General features: G+C 42.9%; 2 protein-coding genes across 4 annotated transcripts in view; both read right to left on the reverse strand.

Annotated features, from left to right (window-relative positions):
• Positions 1 to 14,079, reverse strand: part of RAPGEF5 (Rap guanine nucleotide exchange factor 5) — a 236,155-nt gene that overhangs the window by 118,903 nt on the left and 103,173 nt on the right. The gene's annotated exons all lie outside the window — the stretch shown is intronic.
• LOC113911560 (E3 ubiquitin-protein ligase RBX1-like) lies at positions 1,997 to 2,875 on the reverse strand. The gene has a single exon (XM_035723333.1). The coding sequence runs from the start codon at positions 2,500 to 2,502 to the stop codon at positions 2,176 to 2,178; it is 327 nt and encodes a 108-aa protein (XP_035579226.1). The 5' UTR covers positions 2,503 to 2,875; the 3' UTR covers positions 1,997 to 2,175.

A 14,079-nucleotide genomic window follows, 5' to 3' on the forward strand; every position in this document is an offset into this window, starting at 1 on the left:
TACTATTTCTTTTTTGAGAGGACCATGCTTTTAAAAAATCTGGGTTGGATTTCCATGATGTCTAACTCTATAAAAATCTTTTTCCTTACCAAAAGGCAATCCCTTCATCACAAGAGAAACAGGAAAAACTGAGATTTAGTTGTAGAAAGTGATCTCTCCCAGAAAGAATTCATAGTCCATAACCTTTCAGGGTTGTACTTTTACCTGGGGCTTCTTTGGGGGGAGGAAGCTGTATCTCATAGATATTTCCTTAAAACAGAGAACATGCCCTACTGCATCACAGAAGGGAAATAAGGTCTAGTCCCTAGAGAACAGACAGGTGGTCCTCCAGGAAAGGAAGCCTAATGGCTCCCAGGTGACATTCTGCCAAGGTCAGGGGACAGAGTCAGTGACACTCTGGCTCTGACCAGTCAGCAGTAAAAAGGTCTAACCAGGTGAGTGGGCGAGGTAGTAACTAGCTTCCAGTTAGAATCTCTAGCTCAGGAACATCTGTGTTTGAATAAGATGGAGGTGGAGGGGAGACATTACAGAGTCTGGAGAAAGTGACTAAAAATTGGCAAGTGTGAAAAAGATACAGGTTTCCTACCGGGGGACCCACAGAAAGGGGGCACCACCAGGGCAGTCCTGTGCTTTTCTTTGAGAAGATACTACACTGAGTGGGTTCTGCAGTTTTCAGATAATTGGAATGATACTGACCAAGTGGAAAGTTAAATCAGAGTTTCCATCCATGGTTCAGAAAACACTGACAGAACACCTGTGTGCCAGGCAAAGGACAGCTGTTGAGAAAAAATCTGGCTAAGATGTGATCCTGACCGGAAGGAGCCATCTAGCAGTGGCCATCAGACCCCTGCACACCACAGAATGCTGTATCCTCAGAGCCGCATGGAGGAAAGGATGGCTTCTGGCTGACATGATCAGGGAAGGCCATTCCAGATCCTCTCCTCTTGGTACTCAGTGTGTCCTCTGTGTCTCTAGGTTACTGCTCAGCCTGGCCCATTCCAGGCACTTGCTTATCTTATCTTCCTTGGTGTGTGAGAAATGGAAGTTTGAGAGGATAAGATCCTGCCTCACTGGTGCCTAGTGTATGTGGAATTGATGTGTCGTGGAAATGTCACTCTGTCTTGGTTCAGAAAGGTGGAAAAATTTTGGGGAAAGGAGAGCTAAGATGGGTGGTAAGGGTATGGTGTTTTAGTCAGAAGGTGGGAGCAAAGTTATACCAACAAGCAGTTTTAGGACACAGTTTAATCCACATGATAGAAAGAGCACCAACACTGCCAAGGGCCTCAAGAAGGTAGTTGGAAGCCCTCGGCCAAACAGGTAAGTCTGCAGAATTGGGAAGCTTAAATCCTTCCATATTATCTAGTCAAGCTCAACCAGAGCATATGAAAGAATAATGAATAACTAGAGGGTCCTCAGTTTCTGAAAGTAGAAAGATCAAGTAAACTCCCCCAGCATCCACCATCACCCCCCCAAAACAGTGAAGTTGAATGTCAAAAGTGTAGAGAAAGTTTTTGAATATCTTCTTTAAGTGTGTGTGTTTTTTTTTAGAGGCAACTTGAATTCTTTTTAATTCCATTTTAAGTGACACCGATTTTCAACTGGAGTTCATAAATTCTTCTTTTGCCAGACAAAATTACATATTAGATTTTTTCAGGTTTATTTTTCTAAACTAAGAAGAGAAAGCAACATGTCATACATGGTCAAGGTTAACATTCGTACAGTGGTTTTACAGTTTACAAAGCTTTCTGTGCACATACAATGTCATTTAGTTCTTAGGAGCCATTCTTTGGGGAAAGGGCGAAGCAGAGAGTCGACTTGCCCAAGACTGCCATCGATGATCAGGCTGTGGACCAGGATTCCTTATGACCAAGCAATGTGCTCACAGGACAACTCTGCTCTAATGAAGAAACATCTCACTTTTGAAAGGAAGCCTTCCAACCTAGGAAGAGGGGACCCTTTATTTATGTTCACTTTTTCACATACACAAGAGACAGCATCTGTTCTAGAATCCAACTGGATTTTATTTGACACAGAATACAATATGGCTGCAGGAATAGCAAACTGAGAAGACAAAGCAGAAACGACACAGTTCTATCTAATTTATAATTAAGTAACAGGAGGGCAAGTCACTAAATGAATAACAGAACAGTTGGGCTCGACGGAAGAATTCTCTTTCTAGTGCCCATACTTTTGGAATTTCCACTCTCTGTTGTCCAGCAGACACACCTGCCATGTTTTGAGCCAGCAAGAGATGCAGTGGAAGTGAAAAGCATGGTTACAGACTCCCCATACAACAGTGCACTCTTCAGAAGTAGCAGACGCCTGGTTAGCTTGACATTCTATGCAAAGATCCATAATGTGGTTCCTGCAGATGGCACAGTTATCAACCACAATATCCCAGGCCCAGAGGGCTACTGCATTCCACTTTTTCACTTCAAAGCGCTTCTTGCCCGCGCCGCTGTTGGTGCCGCTCGGGGTATCCACATCCATCGCTGCCGCCATTTTGGAAACACAAGGTCCCTTTAAGTGTGTTTTTGATGTTTTGGTCTACAAGCAATCAAGATGGAGGGAGATGCCATCCCAAAGGGGAAAGTTTGTAGGAAACAGAGTAGTTGAGCCTGACCATCCATGATGCCTTTAGACTTACACAAAACCATGTCTACAAGGACTCTCCCAAATGAATCAGCCAGGCAAGCCAGTGGCCACTGTGTAGGAGGGTGTGATATGGTCCACCAAGTCCTGAGTGAAGAGGCCCAAGGGCCCCAGGCTCTGATAAGGGATACTCTGAGGCCAGAAGACAACCCAGCTCAGTTAAGTCATAGTAACTGTGGAGGGGCGAGGACTCAAAGGCAGGACCTCTTGAGCAGAAACCATCCTATGTTTTTGTTTTTAAAACAACATTCTGGTGATGGGTATTAAAAAGGGCACATATTGAATGGGGCACTGGGTGTTATACGCAAACAATGAATCATGGAACACTACATCAAAAACCAATGATGTACTGTATGGTGATTAACATAACAATAAAACAAAATTAAAAAAACAACATTCTGGTGCTCTATGCATTAATTATTTCACATTATACTACAACAGAGGACATGCAGGACAATGAATAACAATTTCAGAATTGAGAGTGAACACTATTTTTTAAGATTTAGGCGTAATTCTTAGTACATATAAATAGAAACAAAGGAGGTAGGGATTAGCATAAAAGTATACTTAGGAGAAAGATTCAGTCTTATATTCCTGGCTTATCCCCAAACAACAATACTACATTTCTTGTCACATCTTTGAAGACCTCAAAATTAGTTTTCCAGCACTATAGTTCAATTCACAGAGCCAGAACTACAAACACAAGCAAGTTCATGAGGGATGTGGCAAAGGTAACTCGGCAATCCATCTCAGTCTGCACAATGAAGACTCAAAATTCTGGGAGACTCTTATCTGCAGCTCCCTGATGACAAGGACAAGAGTGTGGTCTCCTTCAATACATAAATAACATTATTTTCTTGGAAATACTGAAAAAGTATGATTCCAAGAATATATTTTAGCTGGGAGTTCACATATACTACTTGGGAACAAAAATATACTTATGCTGAGGATTTATGATCACCCTGGGATGCCTCATGTATGAAATACACAGTCAGTCACCTAAAAAGGAGTGTTCTAGTGACCTCTGAATATGAAGATGAATGTCAAGAAATACATAAAAAGACAATCTCTTTCTTCATGCCTCCTAGTGGTATGCCTCACGTGATAGAAGGAGGAGGAAGCAGTTATTTAGATTTTTGAGCTGAATTTTCTTTTATCTGATCAGAGTAAGAGTAGGCTGGGGAAAATTTCTTACGCAAATATTGATTCTGGGACAGTTCCCTCCAGTGCAACACGTACACAGGAATGACAGCTTCTGGGACCAAGGGAGGCTCTGAGCCACCCTCTCTGCCAACACAAACCATCTCCTTATCTCTCAACACAGAGTCTAAAAGCAAGAAAAGGCCTTTGAAAATAACTTACCACCACAAAAGTCACAAGCACAAGATCTAAGGCGTATATTTTGAGTGGTGAATATGAGAGTCCGCATGAGAACTAAGTGTATCTGCGGATTACTTAGCACTAATTCACAGAAGAGTACTTAGTTTAAATGTATCTATTTGTAAGTTAGCCAAGAGCCATTCAAGATGAGCTACTGGAGACAGCCTCCAAGATTTTAGGGCTTGGGGAACCTGGGTGGCTCAGATGGTTAAATGTCTGCCTTCGGCTCGGGTCCTGATCCCAGGGTCCTGGAATCGAGCCCCGCATCGGGCTCCCTGCTCGGCGGGAGGCCTGCTTCTCCCCCTCTCAGTCCCCCTGCTTGTGTCCCCTCTCTCGCTGTGTCTCTCTCTGTCAAATAAATAAATGAAATCTTAAAAAAAAAAAAAGATTTTAGGGCTTGCCTTAATATCACTTCTGTGTTATCTTCAGAACAGGTCTTCTCTCCTCATGACTTACTAGGAAGATTGCTAAGAAAATTTTCTTGATAACTCTATTAATATTATTAAACACAGAGAAGACTGATGTCCTTTCAAAACAATGCTTATTTAATCTCTGATCAATTTTGCCAAGGTAAGAAAGAGCCGTACTCACAGAATATTAAACAGAATGATCATAATGCACTAGGTGACTATACTTGAAAGTGTTCTTTGCAAACCAACCAAACTAATTTTTTTCTTATTGACAAGCCAACCCCAAATTTCACTTGAAATTTAGCATTTCAAGTCTCCATCTGAGAAACCAGCAAATACAGTCAAGAAAAAGAATTCACTGAGTACTTGGCCAAGAATTAAAATTTGGGCAATAATAGAATCTTTCACCTTCGTAGCATTTTTACAGAGAGAGAATTTTCATAAAGGGTTTCATCTGATGTCCACACACCCTGAAGATGGGGACGGGTAAGATCCCCCCCATTTTAGAGAGGAGGTTCAGTAACCTGTGCTAGCCCTTCCTGTATGATGTGTGTATGTATCTGCGGTGGTTCGAGTCTGGCGCGGACGGAACGGTACGGTGCTGGTCACACCGCACACCGGTGAGTCCGTTCATGTGGGTCCTGACCAGTATTTCTTTTCTAATGAAACACAACATAGTACAATAGAAAGAACAGAAATGAAGTTTAAACATCAAAATGCATCCCCACTAGTAACATCGAGAATTTCTCACCCATGTGGATGAGACGCGTACCAGGTCGGGCTGTTTTGTGTGTTCAGTGGGTTGTGGACTTTACCACGCTCAGAAAACACTGAGGTGTTTCCAGGACACATGAGGCAGAGCCCTGTTCCTCGTTATCTAAATAACCAGCTATGTTTTTGTACCATTCCTGGAGAAAGGCCCTAATATTTATTTTAGGAGGCTCCTCTCCAAGGCTCCATCCCCATTCAGCGGGCAGTGCGTTCCCTCGGAGGTGGCGTGCAAACGAGCTGGCAGCGAGAAATGCTGATCGAGTCTATTTATTTTTGGTTACCGATATATAATCACAAATGCTTCAAAATGCTCAGATCTTTTCTAGTCTTTAAAAAGTAAGGGAGAAAAAGCAGTTACAGCCTTCACTTCATTGCTGTATTTTTTTTTTTAGTGTTAAAATTGGAAAAATATCGCTCAGCATTCACCATCAGGATAGGCCATATAGTACTATAATCTGGCCCATCCAGAGCGCCATCGGAACGTCGCTTTGAAAGCTGACCGATGCCTGCGACATCTCTGTCCCACTTGTTTTTCTCAGTCCCAGTCGGTTCAGCCTCTGAGCTGAACTTGAGATGGTTGTTTTAAAACTCTCTGTTCTGGGTCCTTATCATCCTCGAAGCCTCTAAAAATGCAGGTTTCCTGCAGGTTCTCTTTTCTCTCTCTGCCGCTTTCCTCGGTGATCTTATCTGTTCCTGCGGTTTCAATTTTCACAGTTATGCACGTTATTCCCAAATCTGTGTCTCCATCTCTGCTCTCTTCTCGGAGCCCGAGACTATGTCTCCAGTTTCACACTCAGCAGCTTCATCATGCACCTGCGACGGGCAAGCTGCTCTCACAGTGCAGTGGCACAGCCTCTGTCCCCGGGGATGGACAGAAAGGTCTGAAATCACAAGCATCATGTCTACTGGATTCCACAAGCCTCTTCCTCCTCCTGCAGAATTTTAGTTTAAGTCACCACCAGGTGTCTTCATGCTCCTCCTTCCCCTCTGCCCTCACATCAGTCTCTCACTACACCCCATTGCTTCCACCTCTGAAATGTCTCCATCCTCCTTCCTCTCTGCCAAGGTCATAGCTCAGGACTGCACCACGTCTCCCCTGGACCACCACCACAGCCTCCCAGCCAGCCTTTCCTCTGGTTCATGCTCTCCTCCACACAGGTGCCAGGTTCCACTCCCAAAAGGCGAGTCTGATCACACTAGCACCCCATCCCTTTAGACTCCCGCCTCTCCCCACCCAGACAACATGAGAGTCACCCAGGAGCCCAAGCACCAAGTGAGACCCCATCCCTGGCTTCCTTGATGCAGCGGGGCTTAGAGGACTGTGCAGGTTTGACCCCTGTGGCCCCTGTTACCCCCATTCTATGAAACATTGAGGCGGAAGCCTCAACCTGACCCTGCTAGCGAGGTCCCTGGGTCCCAGACTCTCTCCCCAGCGGCATCTCGCACATTTCTTTATTTCTAGCCTGGAACGCCTTGTCCCTGCCTTCAACGGGTGAAAATCCTCTGGTCCACTGGGCTCTTCAGTTCTAACACCATCTCCTTAGTGACGATCCTTCTGAGTCCTCACTACTTGCACCCAAGACTCTAGATTAAATGGAGTCCTTCCTCTTGGCCTCACAAAGCTCTTTTTCTGTATGCGTGCATTTTCTTATCTCAGTGTTTTATAGCTAGCAACACGAACCTCTGTCTTTATTAACCTACACTATGAGTTCCTCAAGAGCAGAGAGTGTGTTTTCCCATTCTAAGCACCTGGAATGATTTCTACAACATAGTGCTGCTGAGTAATTGTCTATTGAACTGAACTAATATGACCAAATCAGAAAGTAAAAATTATAAGGCAGAGATACAAACACTCACTGGCCCATCCAGTTTGGGGGAGAGGGTAAGATGATAGAAGAAGAGTCTTCGAGGAGAAGGTGGATTCTGATGGGTGGAGGAGGTGAGGGGAAGAAAGGCAGTCAAGGTGGATAGCTGGTATAAACAGAGGTAAGGTGGAGAAAAGCATGGGCTCTGACATGGGCCCAGCGAGCTGTACCCAGTGTTGTGGAAAACCAGAAAACAAAGCCAGGACAGTTGGCTGGGCTTCTATGTTAGGCTGACGAGACTCATTTAGTAGCAAGTGAGGTGATGTGAGCAAAGAAACTATCACCATCATTCTGCTAACGATGTGCAGCTCTTGAGCTCTTACGTTTCAAACACATGCTCTCCATGTGGGCGCTCCCATTCGATCTTTCCCATACCCCTCTGCTGGAGATCCTGGCAAGGCTGGCCTGAGGTATGTGGCCACTGTGAGCAGGCTAATAATTTAATATTTCTTTTTGTCAATCTTTGTTAAATATCAATTCAGTACTTTTTTTAGCAGGGGCTCGTGAGAAACTTAGTTTCTATAAATAAAAGAACTTTTAGTAATTTTTATTTAATAAAAAATTTAATAATTTATTAAATTCTTTTTCTTGGAATTTAGCAATTTGCTTCTTTTGGATTGTGTCATTTGGTAATTTAACTGACATTCTTTTTTTTTTAAGATTTTATTTATTTATTAGAGAGAGAGAGGGCTTGTGCACACACACGAATGGGGGAAGCAGACTCCCAGCTGAGTGGGGAGCCCCATGCATGGCTTGATCCCAGGATTCTGGGATCTTGACCTGAGCCAAAGGCAGATGCTTAACCTACTGAGCCACCCAGGCTTCCCTTAACTGACATTCTTAGTCCTTAATTTTCCACATATGTAATTTTTCCAACACACTAAGGAGAAAGGTCAATTGTCAACATGGATTAAAACCGTGTTCCCCAAACCCAGCAACATCCCATGCATGACTTGGATTCAGAACAATCACTCGTTGCCAACTAAAAGCTAGCAAGTCCACAGTTTCATGGGGCCGCCTTGGTGGGCCTTCAGCAATGTGCGTACGTTCACTGACAAAGTACTAATCGGCCACATTCAGACCCTGCAAGGAACATTCATACATTTCCAGTAGATACAAACAGCTTCCCTGGCCAAAGCAGGATCCATTTACCGTTTAATAGTTACTTGATTCATTTCGTATAGAAATCGGAGTTAAATCAGATCCTATGGATGTGTTAGGGCAGGTGTATGGTTGGCCTTCTCCTTAATCAGATTCCAAGTGCTATTATGATTATCCTCATTTCACACATGAGACAACTGAGCCTGAGAGATGCTAACTAGCTGGCCCAGAATCACACAGGAAGTCAGTGGAGGAGATAGTTAAGTACCCAGGTCTGACTCTTTACCTGCTCCAATAACATCACGAAGGCTTAAATTGTCCAAAATGAATTGAACAGGAGTGAGACTGAAAACAAAGGAAAGAGGAGGTTTACTGTAAACAGTCTAAGCGAGAACAAACTTGAATTTCCTACGAGGAATTCAGTCTATAAAAATTAGAGTCATAATGATTTACTCCCTGTTAAGTGCTCCCACATATACCGAATCCTATATAGAGAAATAATACATGTTTGCTGCAAAAGAAAGGTATTGTTTTTACTAACATTTGAATATACAGGACCTGATATTCTGGAAATTCACATCACTCAGACAACATAATAAATCTAGAGTAAGGAGGTTAAAATCAGAGGTAGCTGAAAAACTGCTATTTCCCCCAACAGACGCTACATGCTCTGCCCACTTGCCTGAAGGTGGCTCAAGCCAGAGAAACACCAGCTCCGGACTGCTTCCCCCCCCCACCCCCCCACCCCCGCCTTGCTAACTGCATGATATATCCTGCCCTCAGGCAGACAGGGCTCCCCTTCAATTCTTATGCCTTTGTCTTAGAGCCGAGACCCTTCAAATTTCCTTTCCTCCACTTCTTAATAGGTTTTTACAGTGCTTTCTTTTGAGTAACATTTAATAGACGTCCAGTCAATGGAAAAGTTATTCAACAGAGAAAAATGATAACATCAAAAGAACAAAGTGTATCCTGTATGAAATCCTTTAATTAGATCAACAATATTTGCTCCATTGGCCAGAGTAATCAGTACTTGAGCCCAGGAACCTGCCTGGTTGCCCTTCTTTTGAGGAAACATACCAGAAAAACACAAGTTTCCTTTTAATGCAAAGACAGCTTGTACATGATCAAACTAAAATAAAACTTTAAAAAAATTGAGTTAACCTTAGCTACAATTTTTCTTCAGCATTTTTGTTGAGCGACAGAAAAGCTTTTGGTTTTTAAGTGCCTTACAAAGATGTGTTCTGGTGACAGGACAGGTTCAGGCCAATCTGCTACAACCACATCTTAGAGATATGAGCAGCAATGGTACTTAGACACTCCAAGATGTTCATTCATTTAAAAAGACTCTAGGGCAGAGGCACCTGGGTGGCTCAGTTGGTTAAGCATCCGACCCTTGATTTCGGCTCAGGTCATGATCTCAGGGTGGTGAGATAGAGCCCCCAGTCCAGCTCCATGCTGGGTGTGGAGCGTGCTTAAGATTCTCTCTCCCTCTCCCTCAGCCTCTGCCCCTCTTCCCCTAAAAAATAGTAAAATAAAATAAAAGGTCTCCAGTGCATTTCTCTACTCTCTCAGGATTTAATTTTTAAAAGATTTATCTCATCTGTTTTGTTTCTTAAATTCCACGTCTGAATGAAATCATATGGTATTTATCTTTCTCTTACTGACTTATTTCACTTAGCATAATATGTTCTAGTTCCATCCATGTCATTGCAAATGTCAAGATTTTATTCTTTTTGATGGCTGAGTAATATAGGTATATATATATATACTGAGTTTTATATATATATATATGGTATATATATATATATATATACCACATCTTCTTTATTCATTAGTCAGTGGACATTTGGGCTCTTTCCATAGTTTGGCTATTATTGATAATGCTGCTATAAACATCGGGGTACATGTATCCCTTCGAATCTGTATTTTTGTATCCTTTGGGTAAATACCTAGTAGTGCAATTGCTGGATCATAGGGTAGTTCTATTTTTAACTTTTTGAGGAAACTCCATACTGTTTTTCTGAGTAACTACACCAGTTTGCATTCCCACTGACGTTGTAAGAGGGTTCCCCTTTCTTCACATCCTTGCCAACACCTGTTCTTTCTTGTGTTGTTAACTTTAGCCATTCTGACAGGTGTGAGGTGGTATCTCATCAAGTTTTGATTTATATTTCCCTGATGATGAATGATGCTCAGTATCTTTTCATATGGGGAGGGGGGGAAAATAGAAAGTGTGTGCATGTACACACGAGAGAGGGAGAGAGAGAGAGAGAGAGAGAGAGAGAGAGAAGGGAGAGAAGGAAACAAGCCATAAGAGATTCTTAGGGATAGAGAACAAACTGAGGGTTGATGGAGAGAAGTGGGTGGGGGATGGGTGAGAAGGGGGATGGGTATTAAGGAGGACACTTGTTATGATGAGCACTGGGTGTTGTATGAACATGATGAATCACTGAATTCTACTCTTGAAACCAATATTGCACTGTATGCTAACTAGAATTTAAATAAAAATTTGAAAAGAAAAACAATAAATGATTCACCTCAAGGAATAAAAGAAAAGTAATTTCTGAGTCTAACTATGTGCCAATGTGGAGCTACATGCTTTATGGCATCTCATTTAACTCCCCCCACTCCTAAAAAGCCCCAGAGGCACGTGCCATTAGCTCCATTTTGCAGAGTAAGAAAATGAGTCTCTGGAACCACTAAGTCATAGTAAGTGGCTAAACTAGAACTGAACCTGAGTTCCTTGGTTTGCTTTTCAGAGCTACACAAATCCACCTTGAGGACTGTAAAAAAGAAAACACAACAGGTCATATCTACACTGACACTTAACTAAGGTTTTATGGTAGACCAGCAATCTGCTTTTTAAAAATAACATTACAGCTTTCTGTCACACATAGGATGTTCATAAGCTTTTTTTGTTCCTGAATTGTCAGTAATGCTACTGCTAAATCTTCCCACTGACATTACAGGGAAATTCTAAAACATACAGAGCAACCACCACCAATTCCCTAAGAGTCTTTGTATTTGCAAATACAAGTAAAGACACCAAACAGTTCAATCCATAGAGCAATCCATGGAGGGTAGGCAGCTCAAGAGGGGGCCAGGGAAAGATGCAAATTTTCCTCAACCCTTACCTAATCTGTCCTGCTAGAATTTAAAGAAACTTCCTTTTATTACACATTTGGGAAAAAAATACGGCATCATTCCTACAGTCTTTCTAGCATATGATCTTTGTTAAGTTATATCACTTGACCAAACCTCAACTTCATTACTTGAAAAAGAGTGATAATCACCACCACCACCCCATAGGATGACTATGTGGAAGAAAGGGTGGACATGAAGTGCTTGATCGAGGGTAGCTACCTTTTACTCCCAACACAGTAATGTGCTTTTTCCCTTTTTTCTTTTTAGCCATGGATGGGACCTTTCTCCTAATCAGACCCACCCACTACTGGGGTAGAGTGCAAGTCAAAACAAAGTCATTACTATTTGTATTCTGACATCCAAGTTAAAATTTCTCCTTGAAAGGCCAAAGTTTATAGAGAAATGTTACCTTCCTTTGCACATCAAGAACTAATTCTGTAAGTTTCAAATCTCAAATCCCTCTCCTGGAATAGCGAAGCCACAGTTCTGTCCCCCTCAAGAAGCAGTCACTAAATAATGGGCTAGAAAAGCTCAAGGCTGTCCCCAACTTACTGCAAGGGGACTGTCGAGTTTGGGGGGCAGGGCAGTAAAGAGGCAGCGGAGATGAAATGTAAGAGCTATGGGCCTCATCTTCCCTTTCTGGGCTTGGGCTCTGAAAGGTGAGATTAGGTAGATGGCTGAGTGAACACTGAAGACAGGAACACCGTTTTACATACAGACTGTGACTTAGTACACAGAGGAGACTGTGTCAGTCTATCCCCAGCCCCAAGTGGCGGTCAGCATGCTCACGGTGGATTCAGCAGTGAGCAGAGTAAAGCTCAGGGCAGGCAAGGGGTAGATGAGGTCCAGAGCTGATTATTCCTGAGTTGCTCCTCTTTCCCAGGATGGGAAATCTGCAAGGACTCAAAAGTTTCTACATGCTCTGGGGACAGAGGCCTGCAAGGGAGCCCACCTTATAAAGGGCCATAGGCTGCAAGGAGTATGCAACAGGGAAGCAGTGGGTTTTACAGCCTCAGCAAGACAGCCAGAAAGGCCCAGAGACCCTAACCCAGCTGAAACGTGCCCCTCACTCTCACTGCAAACACCACGGGGGCAGCAATGACTGGCATGGACACTTCTGCAGAGACCAGAGTAGCCCAGGAGCATCGTGGGGTTCCAATGACCCTCCCATGCCAGGGACTGAGTGATCCAAATGGGGATATTTTATCCTCAGCCCAGGCAGGAGCAATATTCTGAACGGACCATATATCACAAAAAGAGTTCAATCAAAAACAGCTCAAATGTTGGTCCCTGGCTGGAGGTGGCAACTTGCTGAGGACCACAGTGCAGTGGTCTCAAGCAAAGAACACAGCATTTCCCACCTATGTTTCAGCGGAGAGAATAATTCTGAGAATCCGTTAATTACCACTTTTGAGGGTCAATGCAAGTGCTTTAATGACTCATAAAATAAAATAATCTCCTAAGATTACCAGATAACAAAACCAAGCAAAAACACATGTGGGAAAAAAATGTTTTTCATACAGAATGGCCTGTCAACCCAAACTATTTTTCACATCCATGCCAAAGGCACTGAGTCATATTTCCTCTCAAATAGAAGTATATGTATTTTGAATTTTCATGTAAAATTGATAGAACTATCTGTAGCTTTATTTGTCTTTCTTCTTGAAATATCAAGGTAATAAAAAACTGCACTTAGAGCAGGTCCAAATGAAAATTTCCTTGGAGGGGCCTGACCACCCATATGAATCTCATCTTTTGATGAAACTGTCCATTTGGTTATAAAACTAACCCTGAAATTAGTTAAATTCACGTGGGCTTAATGTTACCAGCAAAATGAAGCAACTTCAGTAATTTGGACTTAGGTACAAAGGCTACCTGTGAATTCTACATCTGTTGTTAAGTTTCAGGGATGAGTCTAAAAGGCCCAGAGGGTCCGAGGTGTCCACTGTCGGAGCCTACAGTCCACGTGTGTGGTGCTAACACCGTGATGCCATGATGGAAAGTGCCCCTTCCCTGACAAGGCAGACACACACCACACCACTGTCTGGGGACCACAGGCTGCTGAGACAATGGCCCCCTACACCTTCACCGTCAGCAGGAGAGGCTCTCAGCCAGGGCTTATGGTCAATCTCCCAACTCCCTGCAAGACCCACCACATCTGAAGGGTGGGGAAGTTGGTTTTATTGCTAATATGTGACAATTCTGTGTTTACTGTTTACTGCCCCCTTTGGACAGAAGAACATCACCTGTACTTAGCTCTACCTTTGGAACTATGATATGGAAATGGGCCTTTAAAACATATAAAAACAAAACTAAAAATCAAAATGAAGAAAATAAGAATATACAACTGAGATGACAACTGTATCTGTCAGCCTTGGCTCTCTACCTTCTGTTCCTCAGGGTAGATACAAAGTAACCTCAATCGCACATTTCCCACAGTCTTTGTTCTACCAGAAAACAATGACATGATAATGTGTAAACTTCCTCCACCGATTTTAATAGGTCTTAAAGCGAATGCTTCGTGTTTTTTTTCCTTTTATGCTTTGTTTTTATTAAATGTATTTTCAATAGATAGAAGGCAGCCACCTTTTAGCAAAAGGGGAACCAGACAAGCCTGTCCATTCTACTGATTTGGGACAGGTCCACAATGTACAAGGACTGGCTTTACAAGGATGTGGCTTTTGTTCAGGGGCACCTGTTGGGAGCCAGGGTTAAATTCACTTCCCCTTTAAACAGTGCCAACTACTCCCCTCTCA

Source organism: Zalophus californianus, chromosome 12 (genome assembly GCF_009762305.2).
Source record: "Zalophus californianus isolate mZalCal1 chromosome 12, mZalCal1.pri.v2, whole genome shotgun sequence".
Classification (NCBI taxonomy): domain Eukaryota; kingdom Metazoa; phylum Chordata; class Mammalia; order Carnivora; family Otariidae; genus Zalophus; species Zalophus californianus.

Coding starts and splice junctions, on each gene's coding strand:
- LOC113911560 (XM_035723333.1), bottom strand. CDS start 2,502: ATGGCGGCAGCGATGGATGTGGATACCCCGAGCGGCACCAACAGCGGC.